The 16,483-nt window shown below is 43.4% G+C and overlaps 1 protein-coding gene across 2 annotated transcripts in view; it reads right to left on the bottom strand.

Annotated features, from left to right (window-relative positions):
* ccdc50a (coiled-coil domain containing 50a) overlaps positions 1–16,246 on the bottom strand; it is a 33,437-nt gene extending 17,191 nt beyond the window's left edge. The window contains exons 1-3 of one of the 2 annotated variants that reach the window (XM_024422517.2): positions 15,895–16,246; positions 7,983–8,045; positions 1,039–1,168 (exon numbers count right to left, since the gene is read on the bottom strand). In XM_024422517.2, the coding sequence (XP_024278285.2) occupies positions 1,039–1,168; positions 7,983–8,045; positions 15,895–15,943 (242 nt within the window). In that variant the 5' untranslated portion in view covers positions 15,944–16,246. The remainder of the gene's footprint in view (positions 1–1,038; positions 1,169–7,982; positions 8,046–15,894) is intronic. The other variant, XM_042321958.1, reaches the window with a different exon arrangement.
* Positions 16,247–16,483: the final 237 nt, after the last annotated feature.

The following is a 16,483-nucleotide window of genomic DNA, read 5'->3' as shown; positions in this document are numbered from 1 at the left end:
ACCCACTGTTCCTAGGCCGTCATTGAAAATAAGAATTTGTTCTTAACTGACTTGCCTAGTTAAATAAAGGTTAAACATTTTTTTTTTTAAATGCCTTTATGGTAGAGTAGCCAGACAGAAGCCACTCCTCAGTAAAAGGCATGACTTCCAACTTGGAGTTTGCCAAAAAGAACCTAAAGGACTCTGACCATGAGAAACAAGATTCTCTGGTCTGATGAAACCAAGATAGAACTATTTCATCTGGAAGGAACCTGGCACCATCCCTACAGTGAAGCATGGTGGTGGCAGCATCATGCTGTGGGGATGTTTTTCAGCGGCAGGGACTGAAAGACTAGTCAGGATTGAAGGAAAGATGTAAAGTACAGCAAGCTCTTTGACAAAAACCTGGTTCACCTTCCAACAGGACAATGACCCTAAGCACACAGCCAAGAAAATGCAGGAGTGGCTTCGGGACAAGTCCCAGAATGTCCTTGAGTGGCCCAGCCAGAGCCCGGACAAACCCGATCGAACATCTCTGGAGAGACCTGAAAATAGCTGTGCAGCGACGCTCCCCATCCAACCTGACAGAGCTTAAGAGGATCTGCAGAGAAGAATGGGAGAAACACCCCAAATACAAGTGTGCCAAGCGTCATACCCAAGAAGACTCAACGCTGTAATTGCTGTCAAAAGGTGCTTCAACAAAGTACTGAGTACAGGGTCTGAATACTTATGTAAATGTGATTTTTTTCTCCTCCATTTTATTATATACATTTACAAAAGAAATCAGAAACTTTTTGCTTTGTCATTATGGGATACTGTGTGTAGATTGATGGTAAAAAATGTAATCAATTTTAGAATAAGGCTGTAACGTAACAAAATGTGGAAAAATGTCAAGGGGTCTGAATACTTTCCGAATGCATGGTATACCATGGCTGTCAGCCAAATCAGCATTCAGGGCTGGAACCACCCAGTTTATAATGTCTGATATGCCACAGCTTTCAGCCAATCTACATCCAAGACCCAAACTACCCGGTTTATAATAGTATCTGTGTCACTCACATGTCCCGGTGTTGTCTCTTGGCCTTGGCCTGGGCCCTCCGGTCCTCCTCCTCCTGCAGCTGCTTGGCCAACGCTACGTCCTGCTGCACCAGACGGCTCTTGTGGACGTTGGATGCCAAGTGGCTCTCGACTGCAAGGACAAAAAATAAAACATAAAATCAACAAACACTGACTAGTACACAATCAAGGCATGAACACGAATTGCTCTCGCAATCTGCCTCCCCAAACAGCACCCTCTGGTCAAAGGTAGTGCACTACGTAGGGAATAAGGTGCCATTTGAGACCGACAGTCAGTTCATCTGGCCAAACTGCAACGCTGAGGAACAAGATGGACGACGTCAGTCACAAGCCTCGGGTTTATTTGTTTTGGTGCCTTTTAAACCGCAGGACTGGGACGCAAGTACTTGGAGTTTAGTGTGTTTATTTAGCGAACAGTTGACATACATTTTGAGGAGTAGAATGGCTGTTTTAGAGTTCACTCTGTGGATGAGACGAGAGGGAAAAAAAAAAACACTGACGCTTTGTGACTCACTGAGCTTGGCTATGACGAACTAGCCCGCTTGGATCAACTTGAGGAGCTGCCAATTCCAAGGCTGTGAGTGGCTGCACGTGACGAGACAGGGCCGTGGACTCGAACAGGGCAGGCTCTAAATCCTCATTGCCGACGCACTCCCAGCCCAAAACGCGTGAAGGAGCGTCGCTCACTCCTTTGCTACTCATTCAGCTCCACTGGACTGGCTATTGATCCACTCGTAGGCTTCATGTGAAAAAGACCAAATTCCGCCACTATTTACTAGAGGCTCCATAAAGTTGCTGCGGTGAGGTGACAAGATGGGAAGCAGTGAATCACCAGAGAAATAGACTGACATCGATTTTTAGAACAATGCTGATCGATTGTGTGGTGGGTTTACGGTGCCTCAATTTTTTAGGGCAAACACACGACAACAAAATATATTGTGACGTTCAATGCTATTTTTTCCTCCGGGGTAAAACTACAGTTTGCTGTTATCTTGAATTTCTAAGAACACAGGATAAAGGCTTCTTGTTAACTCAACTTGAGAGATCTGATATCCTCCTAATCAGTGGGCCACAATCTGGTCTAAGACACTACAACTAGCTTAAGTCTATGCACAGCGTAGCCTGGGTTTCTGTATGGGCTACTTCTACCAGTTCTCTGTGGCTGGCATCCAAGAGGACCAGGCAGCATTGGACAATGACAAAGAACGCATGGGACAGTGATGCTGGACAATGAAAAGGGGATTCATTCAGAGGCATAACAAAGCTTAAGTTTATAGGACTAATGTGATGGAGACCAAATGTCAGGCCTAGCTGGCCCATCTGGCTTCTGCCTGGGTTAAGAGGCATGACTGATGCTTTCAGAATGCAGCCTATTTATTATCTCAACCCAAGGCAATTCATGTCTTTTGGTGCATGACGGTTCTACCAGGGTTTTAAAGCAGTAGGCCCTATATCCTACCATGACAGCCATGCACTCAGCAGTTCTTCTGTTGAGTGAACCAAGCCTTGCGTGCAACAATCCCTCCTCGAGGCCTTCCGAGTCAAAATAACCGTTGTTCGAGATCCTCTCTCGCTGCAGATGCAAATATGCCAAATGTTTTGGTTAAGCAGAGCTGGTCATGGGGCAGTAGCCATCTGTTGGTTAGAGTGAGGATGACACTGTGCAATGTAGGGGACAGCCAGGCTGTGTAAGTGTAATTCCCAGTGACCTCCAGGACAAAGGAACACGCAGACGGACTGGCTGCTAAAACCAGAACGGTTGCTGTGGCAAAGAGGGGACCCGCCATGTCGTGACGCACTATAGCAGTGAAGGGCGGAGGACTGATACAAGGACCGACCCAAACAGAATCCATAGGCTCTTCACATTGAGGTATGGATGGATAACGGACGTCCGATCATCCAGTGTAGAATTTCTCTTACAAGATAAAGTTTGGGTTGAAAAGCCATTGATTTTTTTTGTTTGTTGCAACTTTACAGATTGAAAGACATTATTGCTGGAGTGCTACATTCTGTCCTCCTTGGGCACTGGGAAAGCAATGGGCTCCCAACTAAATAGTCAAGAGGTCCAGATCCATAGATCTTAAAATCTCCCTGGACTTTTCCTGGGAGTAGCTGTGGTTGAGGGATAGCGCTGGGACGATAAACCGAAAATGATTGACACCAACCATACAGATCACTCATCGCAGGCATTTTGCGGATATGGTTCATTACAATAGTCGATAGTCGAGAAATGTTCCGTTTGAAATAAAATAAGTTTGCTAATATGTGTGATTGTTAAATGGGGCAATTGATGGCTACAACCATCGTCGTCGGTTGTCGTCGTAGTAGTTTAAAAGGGGCCGGTCCTGGCCATACGGTCACTCTAAGCGAGACCAAAAATTGCCTGCCCCTACAAGAATAGTCCCCGTAAGCAAAATGGCGTTGAAAAGACGTCTAAAATGTGTATTTTTCCAAATGTTGAAGCTAGGTTCAATTTAGGTTCTGAAGAAACGGTGAAAATACGTATTTTCTGGACGTTTTAATGAAGTTAATTTTCTGTTCTGAATGAAAGTTGAAAATAAGTCATTTATAGATGTCCATGTTTGGGCCAAATCAAGGCTGGTCCAGACCAGACAATATGAACCAAAAATAATGTCTGACTGTTCCAGATTTGGTCTGGACTGGAAATCAAGGCTGGTCCGTCCCCCCCAAAAAAGGCCAGTCTAGATAAGACCCAAAAAGATGTCATTATCAGTCCGTGAGTACTGAGGTATAGCCTACAGCAGGGATAGGCAACTCCGGACCTCGGGGGCCTAAGTGGTGTAACTCCCCATCCCTAATCAACACAGCTGATTCAACTAATTGCATTCTAAACTGAAGATCATGATTAGTTAATTATTGGTGTCAGATGTGTTACCTGGGGCAAATATGTGACACCAATTAGGCCCGAGAGGACTGGAGTTGCCCCACAGTGTTGCCTGAAATGTAATTTTAGGAATGTCCATCTGTGGTAGGCCTAACCACACAGATAACAAAAAAAAAACATTGCCTACGGACCGTGCTTCCTGGGGTGTAGACTACCTTGTCAGCCTGTTATGGAATTTCCTGAATGCCGTTGTAAATGGCTTTATTAGTCCTGATTCCTGTAACTAATCAAATTGGCGGAACGTCAGCGACCCAACTTTATCAGGAGTTATCCTGCGCCTATTTGTAATGTGATTACATAGCGGGAAATGCAGAAGCGCTTTCTTTTTCGCTAAGATCAGCTTGTAAAACATTTGCAGATACAAACTAAATGACAATTTTAGCCCACGGGATGAAACGCATGGACAGCAGTTTTGAGTAGCCCGATTGTCCATTCCATATTGTACATTTTACTTTGCCCTGTCCTGTTTTTAGGATATGTTGTTTGTTAACATGTCAGCACATTTTTTGTTGTTGTTGATTGGGCACCATTTAGGTCAGGCTATTTGAGCGGAGAAACCTGCATGATGTAAAAAAAAATTTTTTAAAAAGTGTCCGTCTCATTACATTGTCATACAGGCTGGAGATAAATGTAGGCTGCAGAACAGGCCACATACTCTTTCTACCATATACGATATCTGCGGCCGCCTAATCCTGCCTAAATGAGCGGGCCGGCCATGAGTTTAAAGGATGTTATTATGTTTTAAACTGAGGTGCACATTGTTAGAAACGTACCGTAATCAAATCAATTCATCACAATATGGATTTTTGTCCATATTTCCCAGCTCTACTGAGGGACACGAGGGCTGTAATCCCCAGCCATCTGGGGGATAATGTTTATTTGTGGAAGTAAGTAGGAAGTAGTAGTTATGTCTGGCCTGGACTTTAATCTATTCTGGGAAGGGTGACTTTTTCAACTCAGGGCCTAATGAATACTGGGAGGCAGCCAATGACAGTGCTTACAGTCAGTTTCACTCAAAGCCTAGGTTTCTGTGTGAAAAAAAGGGCAACACTGAAAGATGAACGACACACATTCACAGCTTAATTATGATTAGACACACACAGACAAGTACACACCCAAGGGCAGACATAAAGAAACTGAAATGTCAAAGATGACACATTCATCTAAAAATCAAACACGCAGGCAAGAATTTAGTTTCTCAGGACAAGTTGAGTCTATGAGATTCAGTTTAATAGTCACATGTACAGGGTTGCAGGTGTGATTGCAGAGAACAGTGAAAATCTTAGGTTTCAACAACATGCAGTGCAAGTGAAATATAATAATGAAAATGGTAATAAAAACAAAATAGCACTGCATTCAGAAAGTATTCCGACCCCTTGAATTTTTCTACATTTTGTTACATTACAGCCTTACTCTAAATTGGATTAAAATTGTCCCCGTCCCCCCCTTCAATCTACACACAATACCCCATAATGACAAAGTGAAAACAGGTTTTTAGAAATGTTTGCAATTTTTATTTACATAAGTATTCAGACCCTTTGCTATGAGCTTCGAAATTGAGTTCAGGTGCATCCTGTTTCCATTGATCATCCTTGATCTTTCTACAGCTTGATTGGAGTCCACCTGTGGTAAATTAATTTGATTGGACATGATTTGGAAAAGCACACCTGTTTATACAAGGTCCCACAGTTGACAGTGCATGTCAGAGCAGAAACCAAGCAATGAGGTCGAAAGAACTGCCCGTAGAGCTCCGAGACAGGATTGTGTCGGAACAGATCTGGGGAAGGGTACCAAAAAAATGTCTGCAGCATTGAAGGTCCCCAAGAACACAGTGGCCTCCATTTTTAAATGGAAGAAGTTTGGTTGGAACCACCAAGACTCTTCCTAGAGCTGGCCGCTCTGCCAAACTGAGCAATTGGGGGAGAAGGGCCTTGGTCAGGGATGTGACCAAGAACCCGATGGTCACTCTGACATGGCTACAGAGTTCCTCTGTGGAGATGGGAGAACCTTCCAGAAGGACAACCATCTCTGCAGCACTCCACCTTACAGACCTTTATGGTTGTGGCCAGACAGAAACCACTCCTCAGTAAAGGGCACATGACAGCCTGTTTGGAGTTTGCCAAAAGGCACCTAAAGACTCTCAGACCATGAGAAACAAGATTCTCTGGTCTAATGAAACCAAGATTGAACTATTTGGCCTGATTCCCTACGGTGAAGCATGGTGGTGACAGCATCATGCTGTGGGGATGTTTTTCAGATGCAGGGACTGGGAGACTAGTCAGGATTGAGGCAAAGATGAACAGAGCAAAGTACAGAGAGATCCTTGATGAAAACCTGCTCCAGAGCATGCAGGACCTCAGACTGGGGCGAAGGTTCACCTTCCAACAGGACAACGACCCTGAGCACACAGTCAGGAGTGGCTTTGGGACAAGTCTCTGAATGTCCTCGAGTGGCCCAGCCAGAGCCCAGACTTGAACCCAATCTAATATCTCTGGAGAAACCTGAAAATAGTTGTGCAGGGACGCTCCCCATCCAACCTGACAGAGCTTGAGAGGATCTGAAGAGAGGAATGGGAGAGAAACTCCCCAAATACAGGTGTTCCAAGCTTTTAGCGTCATACCCAAGAAGACTCAAGGCTGTAATCCCTGCCGAAGGTGCTTCAACGAAGTACTGAGTAAAGGGTCTGAATACTTATGTAAACATAATATTTCTGTTTTATATTTGTATACATTTGCACAAATTTCTAAAAACCTGTTTTTGCCTTGTCATTATAGGGTAGTGTATGTAGAAAATAAACCATTTTAGAATAAGGCTGTAACGTAACAAAATGTGGGAAAAAGTCAAGGAGTCTGAATACTTTCCAAATGGACTGTACATAAACAACAACTGTGGCCGTGATGAATAAAAACAAATAAATAAAACATTTCCTTGTGGTAGAGTCAAGAATGTTGCAGGGCTGGAATGACTATAGGGGGAACATCAGTATAATCATTGAGTGAAGTAAAAAAAAATATACATATTAACAACTACAATAGTGATTGTCATTTGTGTGGGGGCGAGTTGACGGTGCGTGTGTGTGTTTTTGGGGGGGATGTCCGTGTTGGGGGAATGTCCATAGGGGGAGTAGCAGGGGGGAGAAGGTAGCCCAATGGTCTGAGGGTAGAAACTATTGGCCAGTCTTTCAGTTTTGCCATGATGCTCCTGCACTGCCCGCATCGGAGCGATTGAAGCGGATGAGGCGTTCCCCCCCGATGACATCACAATCCCTGCTAATCTGATTGTGCTGGCCTAACGTCCACCCAGACTAGACTGTGTTGTTGTCCTACAGTAGATGGGCATTAATGTGATCCAGACACAGTGTGCAAACATCAAGCCCACTAACGCACACCAAAGCCCCAAAGTGCTATTGTTGTGGTTGCAGCCTAGCAGGAGTCCTGCAGTGCCAAGCCTGCTGGGTGAAACACACTGTGGCTAGGCTTGTGTTTTATGGCTGCTTACTGCCTTGTTTCCACTGACGCTGCGCTTTACGCTGTCAGACGTGACAGATTTTCAGAGGGAAAACTTGTGGATTCATTAGACCTCTCTAAATTCTAAATATTTGGAAAAAATGTTTGATAGTCTGTATTCTCGTAAAGAAGACAAAAATGGGAGCTTGGAATACTTTATATAAAATACGCTGCAAAGGAAGCTCAAAGTGCTTTTTCTAGACCGGAGGAGCAGTTTGCATGAAATAGTTGCGGCTATTATGGATAATATATTGTAAATGGCTTTGACGTAAATGAGACTTCAAATGTGCATGAAGCCGACTGTCTGCATCCAGACTTAAAAGTCAAATAATGCCCAGCCCAGATCCCAGCCCAAAGCACTCCACCTTTACTTGGCACATTCAAAAATAGGAGTCTGTTCTCTGTTGCACTGAGAGCTCTGCTTTGGGAACAGCCAGGACAAGCTGAAACCATAAGGATTGGGCGGGAGAAGCAGATGTCCAGGTCAACCTGAAGTGTAGTGGTAGTATACTTACTTTCCTGCTCCTGGAGATTATGGGCCAGGCAGTGGTCCTCCAGCACAGCAAAGTCTCGACACACTGTAGACAGAGAGACAGGAACACAAGGTTAGGGAGCTCTTCTGAAGGTTTATAAAAAAATAAAAAAAAGTAAAACATTTATTTATTTTTTAAATCGGTAAACTTTAAAAATTAACTTTTGTAGTGAAAATGGACAACACATTCCTGCTGCAACAAAGGTTGTCTCTTGTTTTGCAATACAGCTGAAGGACTTACAGAAAAACGCACCAAAGGGCCTTTTGAAAAACAGTTTTTGGTGGTGTTCTATGACACAGAACATTTGAGACATTGTGCCCGCCTAAACATGATGTTCTACTACAGAAAACACTTAACAGTCGCCCCAATCAAGGGCTGGAAACTTGAACAGAGCACACAAGACTAAACAAGCTCCTTCAGTTTAACCTTAAGCTAATCAGATGGAGGCTATTGTGACTAAACTACAGCATGAAATGGAGCAGTGGCAAGGCCATTGGAAAGATCACACAATGCCGACAGAGAGGAAGTCCGTGTCTGCTTTGTGGCCAAAAAGGATGATTGCTGCACTACAAGCCTTATCTGCCAGATAAGAGCAAAAAAAAAAAAGACAAAATAAAAGCTAAACTAGACTGTCTCAAGCAGGGCCCCTGAAAGACAAGCGGTCTGTAAATAAAGAGAACAGCATGAAGTAGAACTGTGGTCGAGCAAGCGGCGGCACCAAGATTTTGGTTTGAGTCAACAGCGTAGCTCATTTTGAATTAGGCTCCGCGCATCCCTTTTCTGAGCCGTATAGCCTAAGCTTGCTGTGGTAAATCAATTTATTATTATTTTTTTTTTTTTTTTTTTTTTAACAATACATCAAAATACAGAGAAACGCACAGGAAAACCAGTACCAACTTATCAAATATTCTAAGAACATGAAAGTCACAGTAGCGAGACACTAATAGGCTCACATCCAATGCACAGCAGCATGGCAAAGTCAAAAGTGTCTTATGCTGAACCTTCCTACATGTCACTCAATCAGAATAGCAATGCTCTTGTTATTGGCAGTATCTGGCACACATTCAGCCGTTTTTGCTGAGGACATGCAAACAGTTTAAAATGAGCTTATGGGGAAGAGGGAAGCAGCAGCTTCCAAACAAATAGTCAGCGGAAGGCTAACAAAAACCATTCAGACCATCAGACTGAGGCAAAGCAGTTGTGAAACAGCAAAGTGAAACAGCAAAGTGCTACAGTTTAAGGCAAATCAGATGGAGAACAAGAAGAATCACAGGGGTAGAAAAGAGAGAGTGTGGAACTAATGGAGGAAATCTAGGGCTGCGTCCTGATTTGCACCGTACTCCCTATGTTAGTGCACTACTTATACATTATTATTTTTAAACGGGGCCCATGGGGCTCTGGTCAAAAGTAGTACACTATACGTAGGAAGACAAATAGATTCAGCTGCAGGACGATTTTTGTCTTGAGCGGATGGTCAGGGGACTGGAACATACTAAAATAATTTGTAGACTTCAAATTGACCCAAACATACAGTGCCTTCGGAAAGTATTCTGACTCCTTGACTTTTACCACATTGTTACATTTCTGCCTTATTCTAAAATTGAAGAAAAAAAGAACCCCTCAATCTACACACAATAGCCCATAATGACAAAGCACAAATATTTCTAAACTGTTTGCTCATTTACTAATATCACTTTTACACAAGTATTCAGTACTTTGGTGAAGCACCTTTGGCAGCGCCAAGTCTTCTTGGGCATGACGCGACAAGCTTGGCACACCTGTATTTGGGGAGTTTCTCCCATTCTTCTCTGCAGATCGTCTCAAGCTCTGTCAGGTTGGATGGGAAGCGTCGCTGCACAGCTATTTTCAGGTCTCTCCAGAGATGTTCGATCGGGTTCAAGTCCGGGCTCTGGCGGGACCACAAGGACATTCTGAGACTTGTCCCGCGAAGCCACTCCTGCGTTGTCTTGGCTGTGTGCTTAGGGTCGTTGTCCTGTTGGATGGTGAACCTTCGCCCCAGTCCAAGGCCCTGAGCACCCATCAAGGATCTCTGTACTTTGCTCCGTTCAGCTTTCCCTTGATCCTGACGAGTATCCCAGTCGCTGACACTGAAAAACATCCCCTCAGCATGATGCTGCCACCACGCTTCACTGTAGGGATGGTGCCAGGTTTCCTCCAGATGTGACGCTTGGCATTCAGGCCAACGAGTTCAATCTTGGTTTTATTAGACCAGAGAATCTTGTTTCTCATGGTCCTAGTCTTTAGGTGCCTTTTGGCAAACTCCAAGCGGGCTGTCCTGTGCCTTTTTACTGAGGAGTGGCTTCCGTCTAGCCACTACTATAGAAGGCCTAATTGGCGGAGTGCTGCAGATGGTTGTCCTGGAAGGTTCTCCCAACCCCACAAAGGAACTCTGGAGCTCTGTCAGAGTGACCATCGGGTTCTTGGTCACCTCCCTGACCAAGGCCCTTCCCCACCAATTGCTCAGTTTGGCTCTAGGAAGAGTCATGGGGTTTCCAAACTTATTCCATTTAAGAATGAAGAGGCCACTGTGTTCTCAGGGACCTCCAATGTTGCAGACATTTTTTAAGTACCCTTCCCCAGATCAGTGCCTCGACAAAATCCTGTCTCTGAGCTCTACGAACAATTCCTTCAACCCTCACGGCTTGGTTTTCGCTCTGACATGCCTATAGCGCTCCTAGCCTATAGCACGCCAACACCCCTGGGAATCTGGCGGATTATCTGCTTGAGCATCAAAGGACAGTTGGAAAGAAGGAAATGTAGAAATGTTAAAAATAATTAAGACTCAGCTAGCAAAATTGCTTATAAATCATTAGTAAACACTCCCGTTATTAGGTCAAGTTTATCTACGTGAAAAGGTCTACATTCATTTTAGGATAAAAAAATATATATATTTAAAATGGTTTTGACGGCTATTTTAAATTTTCGCGACGGTCTTCATCCATAACTGTCTGTTACACGTTATTCAATTACCATCACAGCCCTATTAAAATTACTTGGAGCTGATTTTCTGGTGTTTAAGTCTTATGTCCAACATAACATTTAAGGGCAGCGACAAATTAAAATGATGCACACGGGCCAGTTGGGGAACCCCGATGTAGGGAATAGGGTCCCATTTGAGACACATCCTAAATGTCTGACAGGTGGGTGTCTTTGGAAGACATGCACTGTAGCCTGTTTTCACTTGTGCAGGACTTGAACAAGAATTTGACTGATGGTCGCTAGTGTTATCAGTAATGCTGATATGGATATTCATATGATTACCGTCATTATTTTAAAATCATTGGGGGGGGGGAAATCAGACAGATTACGTAGGCTAACCCTAATCCCGAAAAGTCTGTCCTAGCAAACAAACAAACCATAATTGGCATTAGGCCTACTGAACAGCCAATCAACTGCATGGAACGTTCTAAATCCCTTTCATACAACTGTATGCACCAGCCAAATCAATCGACGTTCAGCAAGCAAATGATGATTCAAAACAGACGTGCTAATATCTTTTTGCATTTTAACTCCATGCGTCCAATAGACCTGTGCAGAGCCTTGCTACCGTAGGGTCTGTTTTGATCTCGAACATTCTCAGGGTGAAGCACAGCAAATGTTTGCTGAGGAACATTCGCATGTGTTTCATAAGTCGGGTAAACTGTACTTAAGCCCCTTCTGTTTATCTGTGGTGGACATCTTTTCTCCCTGCACTGTGACTATGTTAGAGGATACAAGTAAGCTGTGATTATAAATGTGTAATTAACTATGTTCCCATCTGCTACTGGCAGTGGGTGGCTGATGTCTAGCCTAATTTTATCACCAGATCATAAGTTCAGATGTTTTCTACACCGAAATGTGCAGAAGTTGCACGTCTAGCAGCAGTTAGGTCTAGTTTTGAAAGAAACTGTGTGGGCTAACTGAGGATGTAAATAAGTTATTTTTTCCCCCGTGAATATGAATCCTTGTCATCTATAAACCGAGAGATTAACCAATGGGGGTTGGGGGAGGGATGGAACCATCTCCGATGACCATAATGAATCACGTGGATGGTGCTATGGAGACGCAGAGCAGTGGAAAGGCACGTTCTCCCATAATGCACTTTTCTAGACCAGCATCTCAAATATTCCATGGAGTTGGATTGGAGCAGCTGTTTCGCACACGCAGAAAGAGTTCGTTACACTTCTCCATTCCGATCAGATTGAAAACATGCAGAGGAACAGGAAACGTGCATGAGATATCCAACCCGGGATCTGTCCAGTGGCCACACAGCAGCTGTAATGTACTATTGTTTTAGGGAAGAGGTAGTGCTTTCTGATTTCTCCACCACTCCATTTCTGAATAACATTTAGGCCATTTTGAGGAAACACTGGGATTGTTTTGCACACTGACATGGAATATTTCTGTCAACATACCACTATTAAAATAAATGAGAGATTTTCTCCATGAAGTAATTCAACAATGTGTATGCTGCCATCTTGTCTAGGCTAGTGTTAACCTGGGATCCTTCGGCCGTCCCTACCCTAAAACCTAACCCAGTGGTATTCAAAGTCAGGGTCATGATCTCGAAGGGTTGCGGGGGAACAAAAAAATTACAGATTGTATGAGACAACATGAGACTTTTTTTATAAAAACTATTTTGAAAAAAGTATTTATTGGCTTTTCATAAAAAATAATTTAAAAAAACATTTAAAAAAAAAACATTTTAACATGGGGTCAACAGAAATTCTGGTAGAAAACAAAATGGGGCCCTCGCTGAAAAAGTTTGAATAGCACTGCCCTAACCCTCAACCATAATTCTTAACCGTTTTAAATGTCAACTTCAACAGGGGTGATGGCAGAGTTGGGAGGTCCCAAGGATTCCATTTAGACTTGTCCATCTTCTCTATTTCAAATATTCTTAATGACTGAGACGGGTGGGATTTAGGTATATATACACAGTACCAGTCAAAAGTTTGGACACACCTACTCATTCAAGGGTTTTTCTTTATTTTTTAAATGTTTCTACATTGTAGAATAATAGTAAAGACATCAAAACTATGAAATAACACCTATGGAATCATGTAGTAACCAAAAAGCGTTAAACAAATCAAAATATATTTGAGATTTTTCCAAAGTAGCCACCCTTTACGCACTCTTGGCATTCTCTCAACCAGCTTCACCTGGAATGCTTTTCCAACAGTCTTGGAGTTCCCACACATGCTGAACACTTGTTCGCTGCTTTTCCTTCACTCTGCAGTCCAACTCATCCCAAATCATCTCAATTTGGGTGAGGTCAGGTGATTGTGGAGGCCAGGTCATCTGATGCAGCACTCCACTCTCCTTGGTCAAATAGCCCTTACACAGCCTGAAGGTGTGTTGGGTCATTGTCCTGTTGAAAAACAATTATAGTCCCACTAAGCGCAACCCAGATGGGATGGAGTATCGCTGTAGAATTCTTGGCCCAAGCAAGTCTCTTCTTATTGGTGTTCTTTAGTAGTGGTTTCTTTGCAGCATTTCTACCATGAAGGCCTGATTCACTCAGTCTCCTCTGAACAGTTGATGTGTCTGTTACTTGACCTCTGTGAAGCATTTATTTGGCCTGCAATTTCTGATGCTGGTAACTCGAATGAACTAATCCTTTGCTTCAGAGGTAACTCTGGGTCTTCCTTTCCTGTGGCAGTCCTCATGAGACCCAGTTTCATTATAGCGCTTGGCGGTTTTTGCGACTGAACTCGAATAAACTTTTGTAATGGTGCAAGGTTAGCATGTCTTGGTGGTATGATATTTGTGGGTCTGTTACTTTCGCACTCATTATTCATGATTAATTAACTCAGAATTATTGTGGTAGCATCCACATTAATGTAGACATTTTTAGAAACATTCTATTATTAGACTCAAATGATAATACATTATTTACCATTAATTTCTACTGGGCACAAAATACACAACCAAAACAAACAGCAAATGCATCCACCAAGTTTGTACAGTCACAAGCTTAATGTAGTCATTGCAGTGCTAGGAATAATATGTGAACAAATACTTAACTTGTTTATACTTTAATACACATGTGAATTTGTCCCAATACTTTTGGTCCCCTAAAAATCGGTTTACCCGATATGGATGAAAATACCCTCAAATTAAAGCGGAGTCTGCACTTTAACTTCACAGTCCTTGTATCGTTTAAAATCCAAAGTGCTGGAGTACAGAGTCAGAACAACAACAATGTGTCACTGTCCAAATACTTTGAGCTCACATTCACACAGTTTATTAGGTACACCCATCTGGTACCAGGGTCGGACCACCCTTTGGATCCAGAACAGCTACAGATATGCTGTAACGTTCAAACATTGCTCAATAGGTATCAAGGGACCTAACGTGTGCCAGGAAAACATTCCCCACACGTTGACACCACGCAGGATGGGGCCATAGACTCAAGCCGCTTACTCCACTTCCTGACTTTTTCATTAGCATGACGCAACAGGAACCCGGAATTCGTCAGACCAGGCCATGTTTTTCCCACTCCTCAATTGTTCAGTGTTGGTGATAGCGTGCCCACTGGAGCCTCTTCTTCTTTTTAACTGATAGGAGTGGAACCTCATGTGGCTGTCTGCTGCAACAGCCCATCGGTGACAAGGACAAACAAGTTATGCGTTCCAGGATGCTGTTTTGCACACCACTGTTGTACTGCGCGTTATTTGCCTGTGTGGCCCACCTGTTACCTTGCATGATTCTTGCCACTCTCCATCGACCTCTCTCATCAACAAGCTGTTTTCACCCACAGGACTGGATGTTTTTTGTTTGTTACACCATTCCCGGTAAACCGTAGACACCTGTGCATGAAAAGACCAGGAGGCCAGCCATTTCTGTGATACTGAAACTACTGCACCGGGCACTGACAATCATACCACGCTCAAAGTTCCTTAAGTCACTCGTTTTGCACACGCGAACGTTCAATCGAACAGTAACTGAATGCCTCGATGCCTGCTTTATATAGCAAGCCACAGCCACTTACGATCTGTAGGAGCAAACCATTTGTGTAAACTGGCCACTGAGTGTACATCAATGTAGAGCTAATGTAACCGTGATTGACCACACACTGCAGCACAGTAGGTGGCGGCATGTACCTTAAACGTTTGTTTGCGGACCGCCACCATAGAAAAAGAAAAAAAAGACAAAGGTGAGTCCACCCCAAACGCTGCATGTCATGGTGACACTCATCTGTCTACTCTACATCAACGAGAGAATATTTGAAATAGACAAGAGGACACATTGTTGTATTAGCTACTTAATGGAGAGATGAAAATCTCAATTTAAAAAAAAATCTATATTTTAACAGAACCTTTTCTAAATTCAAAAAACGAACCACCTGCAACTGGACATATGCATTTCAGAAGATACGTGTTTGGCCAAATCGAGAAGGAAGACACTTTCGCCAAGTTAATATGGTTGGTCGAAAATACACAGCGCTACGCCAAACAGTACCTATCTTGCCCTAATGGAGCGTCACATTAGCCCGCGTCACAATCTGCTAGCTAGGCTGGCTGCCAGGCAGGCAGCTAAAAGCTCACGCTAACAACGGGGGATACCTACAGTAGCTTTATAATAATCCCGGATACAGTAAAAAAAAAAAAAAAAATTCTGCACCAGCAAATAAAACATAACGAGCATTAGCTAGTTACACTGGCACGCATGGATTCGAACAGTAACATTACTGATGCCCTCATAACATCAGTACAGTACTAGTACTGTAAACGAGGTACTGTAACGTTATTACCTGGCTAACAAAACAAACAGATGCACGCACTTGACACCTGAAATGTGAAAAACAACCACCTGGTCATAAGTTGGTCTAAACACGAGGCTAGTTCTACAGATGAACGTTGAATAGATCACGCTCGCCAGCAAACGTTACCTTCTTTTACTCCAGGCAGTTTGTTTTGATCGATGGGAAACTCAGCCATGTTGTCAGCGACGTGTCAAAGCCGTTCCCGTTGAATTATGCTTCCGCGATGTGCCGAAGGTTACCAGAGCAGAGTCTGACCGTCTGTTGTCATAAAAACCATTGGTGATTCCGGTACTAACATTACGGGTGTCCCTTTGATTCTTATCGGCACTGTGGCTAGCCAGTCAGATTTGGTGAGCGAGCCTCCCGTCTTCCTCCGTTCTGCAGCTGTGGGTTTGATTAGCGAGCTAGCTAGCTGGGGGAAGGAAGAAATGAAGAGTCCAGCTACGGATAGCAGGCGGGCCAAATCATTCACGGTTAAATATGTAAGGGATGAAAGAGTATAGAGGAGATATTGCGTTCGCTCAACATACACACAATTACACAAGCATAGTCACTATTACATCCCTGGCTGTATATCAGGAGTAAAAGTCATGCGGTACGGTACGGGCAAAACGTAAGCCTATCACAATTATTACAACATGCCCCAAAAAACGATAGGTTATAACCACCATTATTTAACGTTGCTGGATGAAAAATGTGCCAATTGACAGGAAAC

Source organism: Oncorhynchus tshawytscha, linkage group LG05 (genome assembly GCF_018296145.1).
Source record: "Oncorhynchus tshawytscha isolate Ot180627B linkage group LG05, Otsh_v2.0, whole genome shotgun sequence".
NCBI lineage: Eukaryota > Metazoa > Chordata > Actinopteri > Salmoniformes > Salmonidae > Oncorhynchus > Oncorhynchus tshawytscha.
The sequence above is the reverse complement of the archived record's forward strand: the minus strand, read 5'-3'. Positions and strand labels throughout refer to the sequence as shown.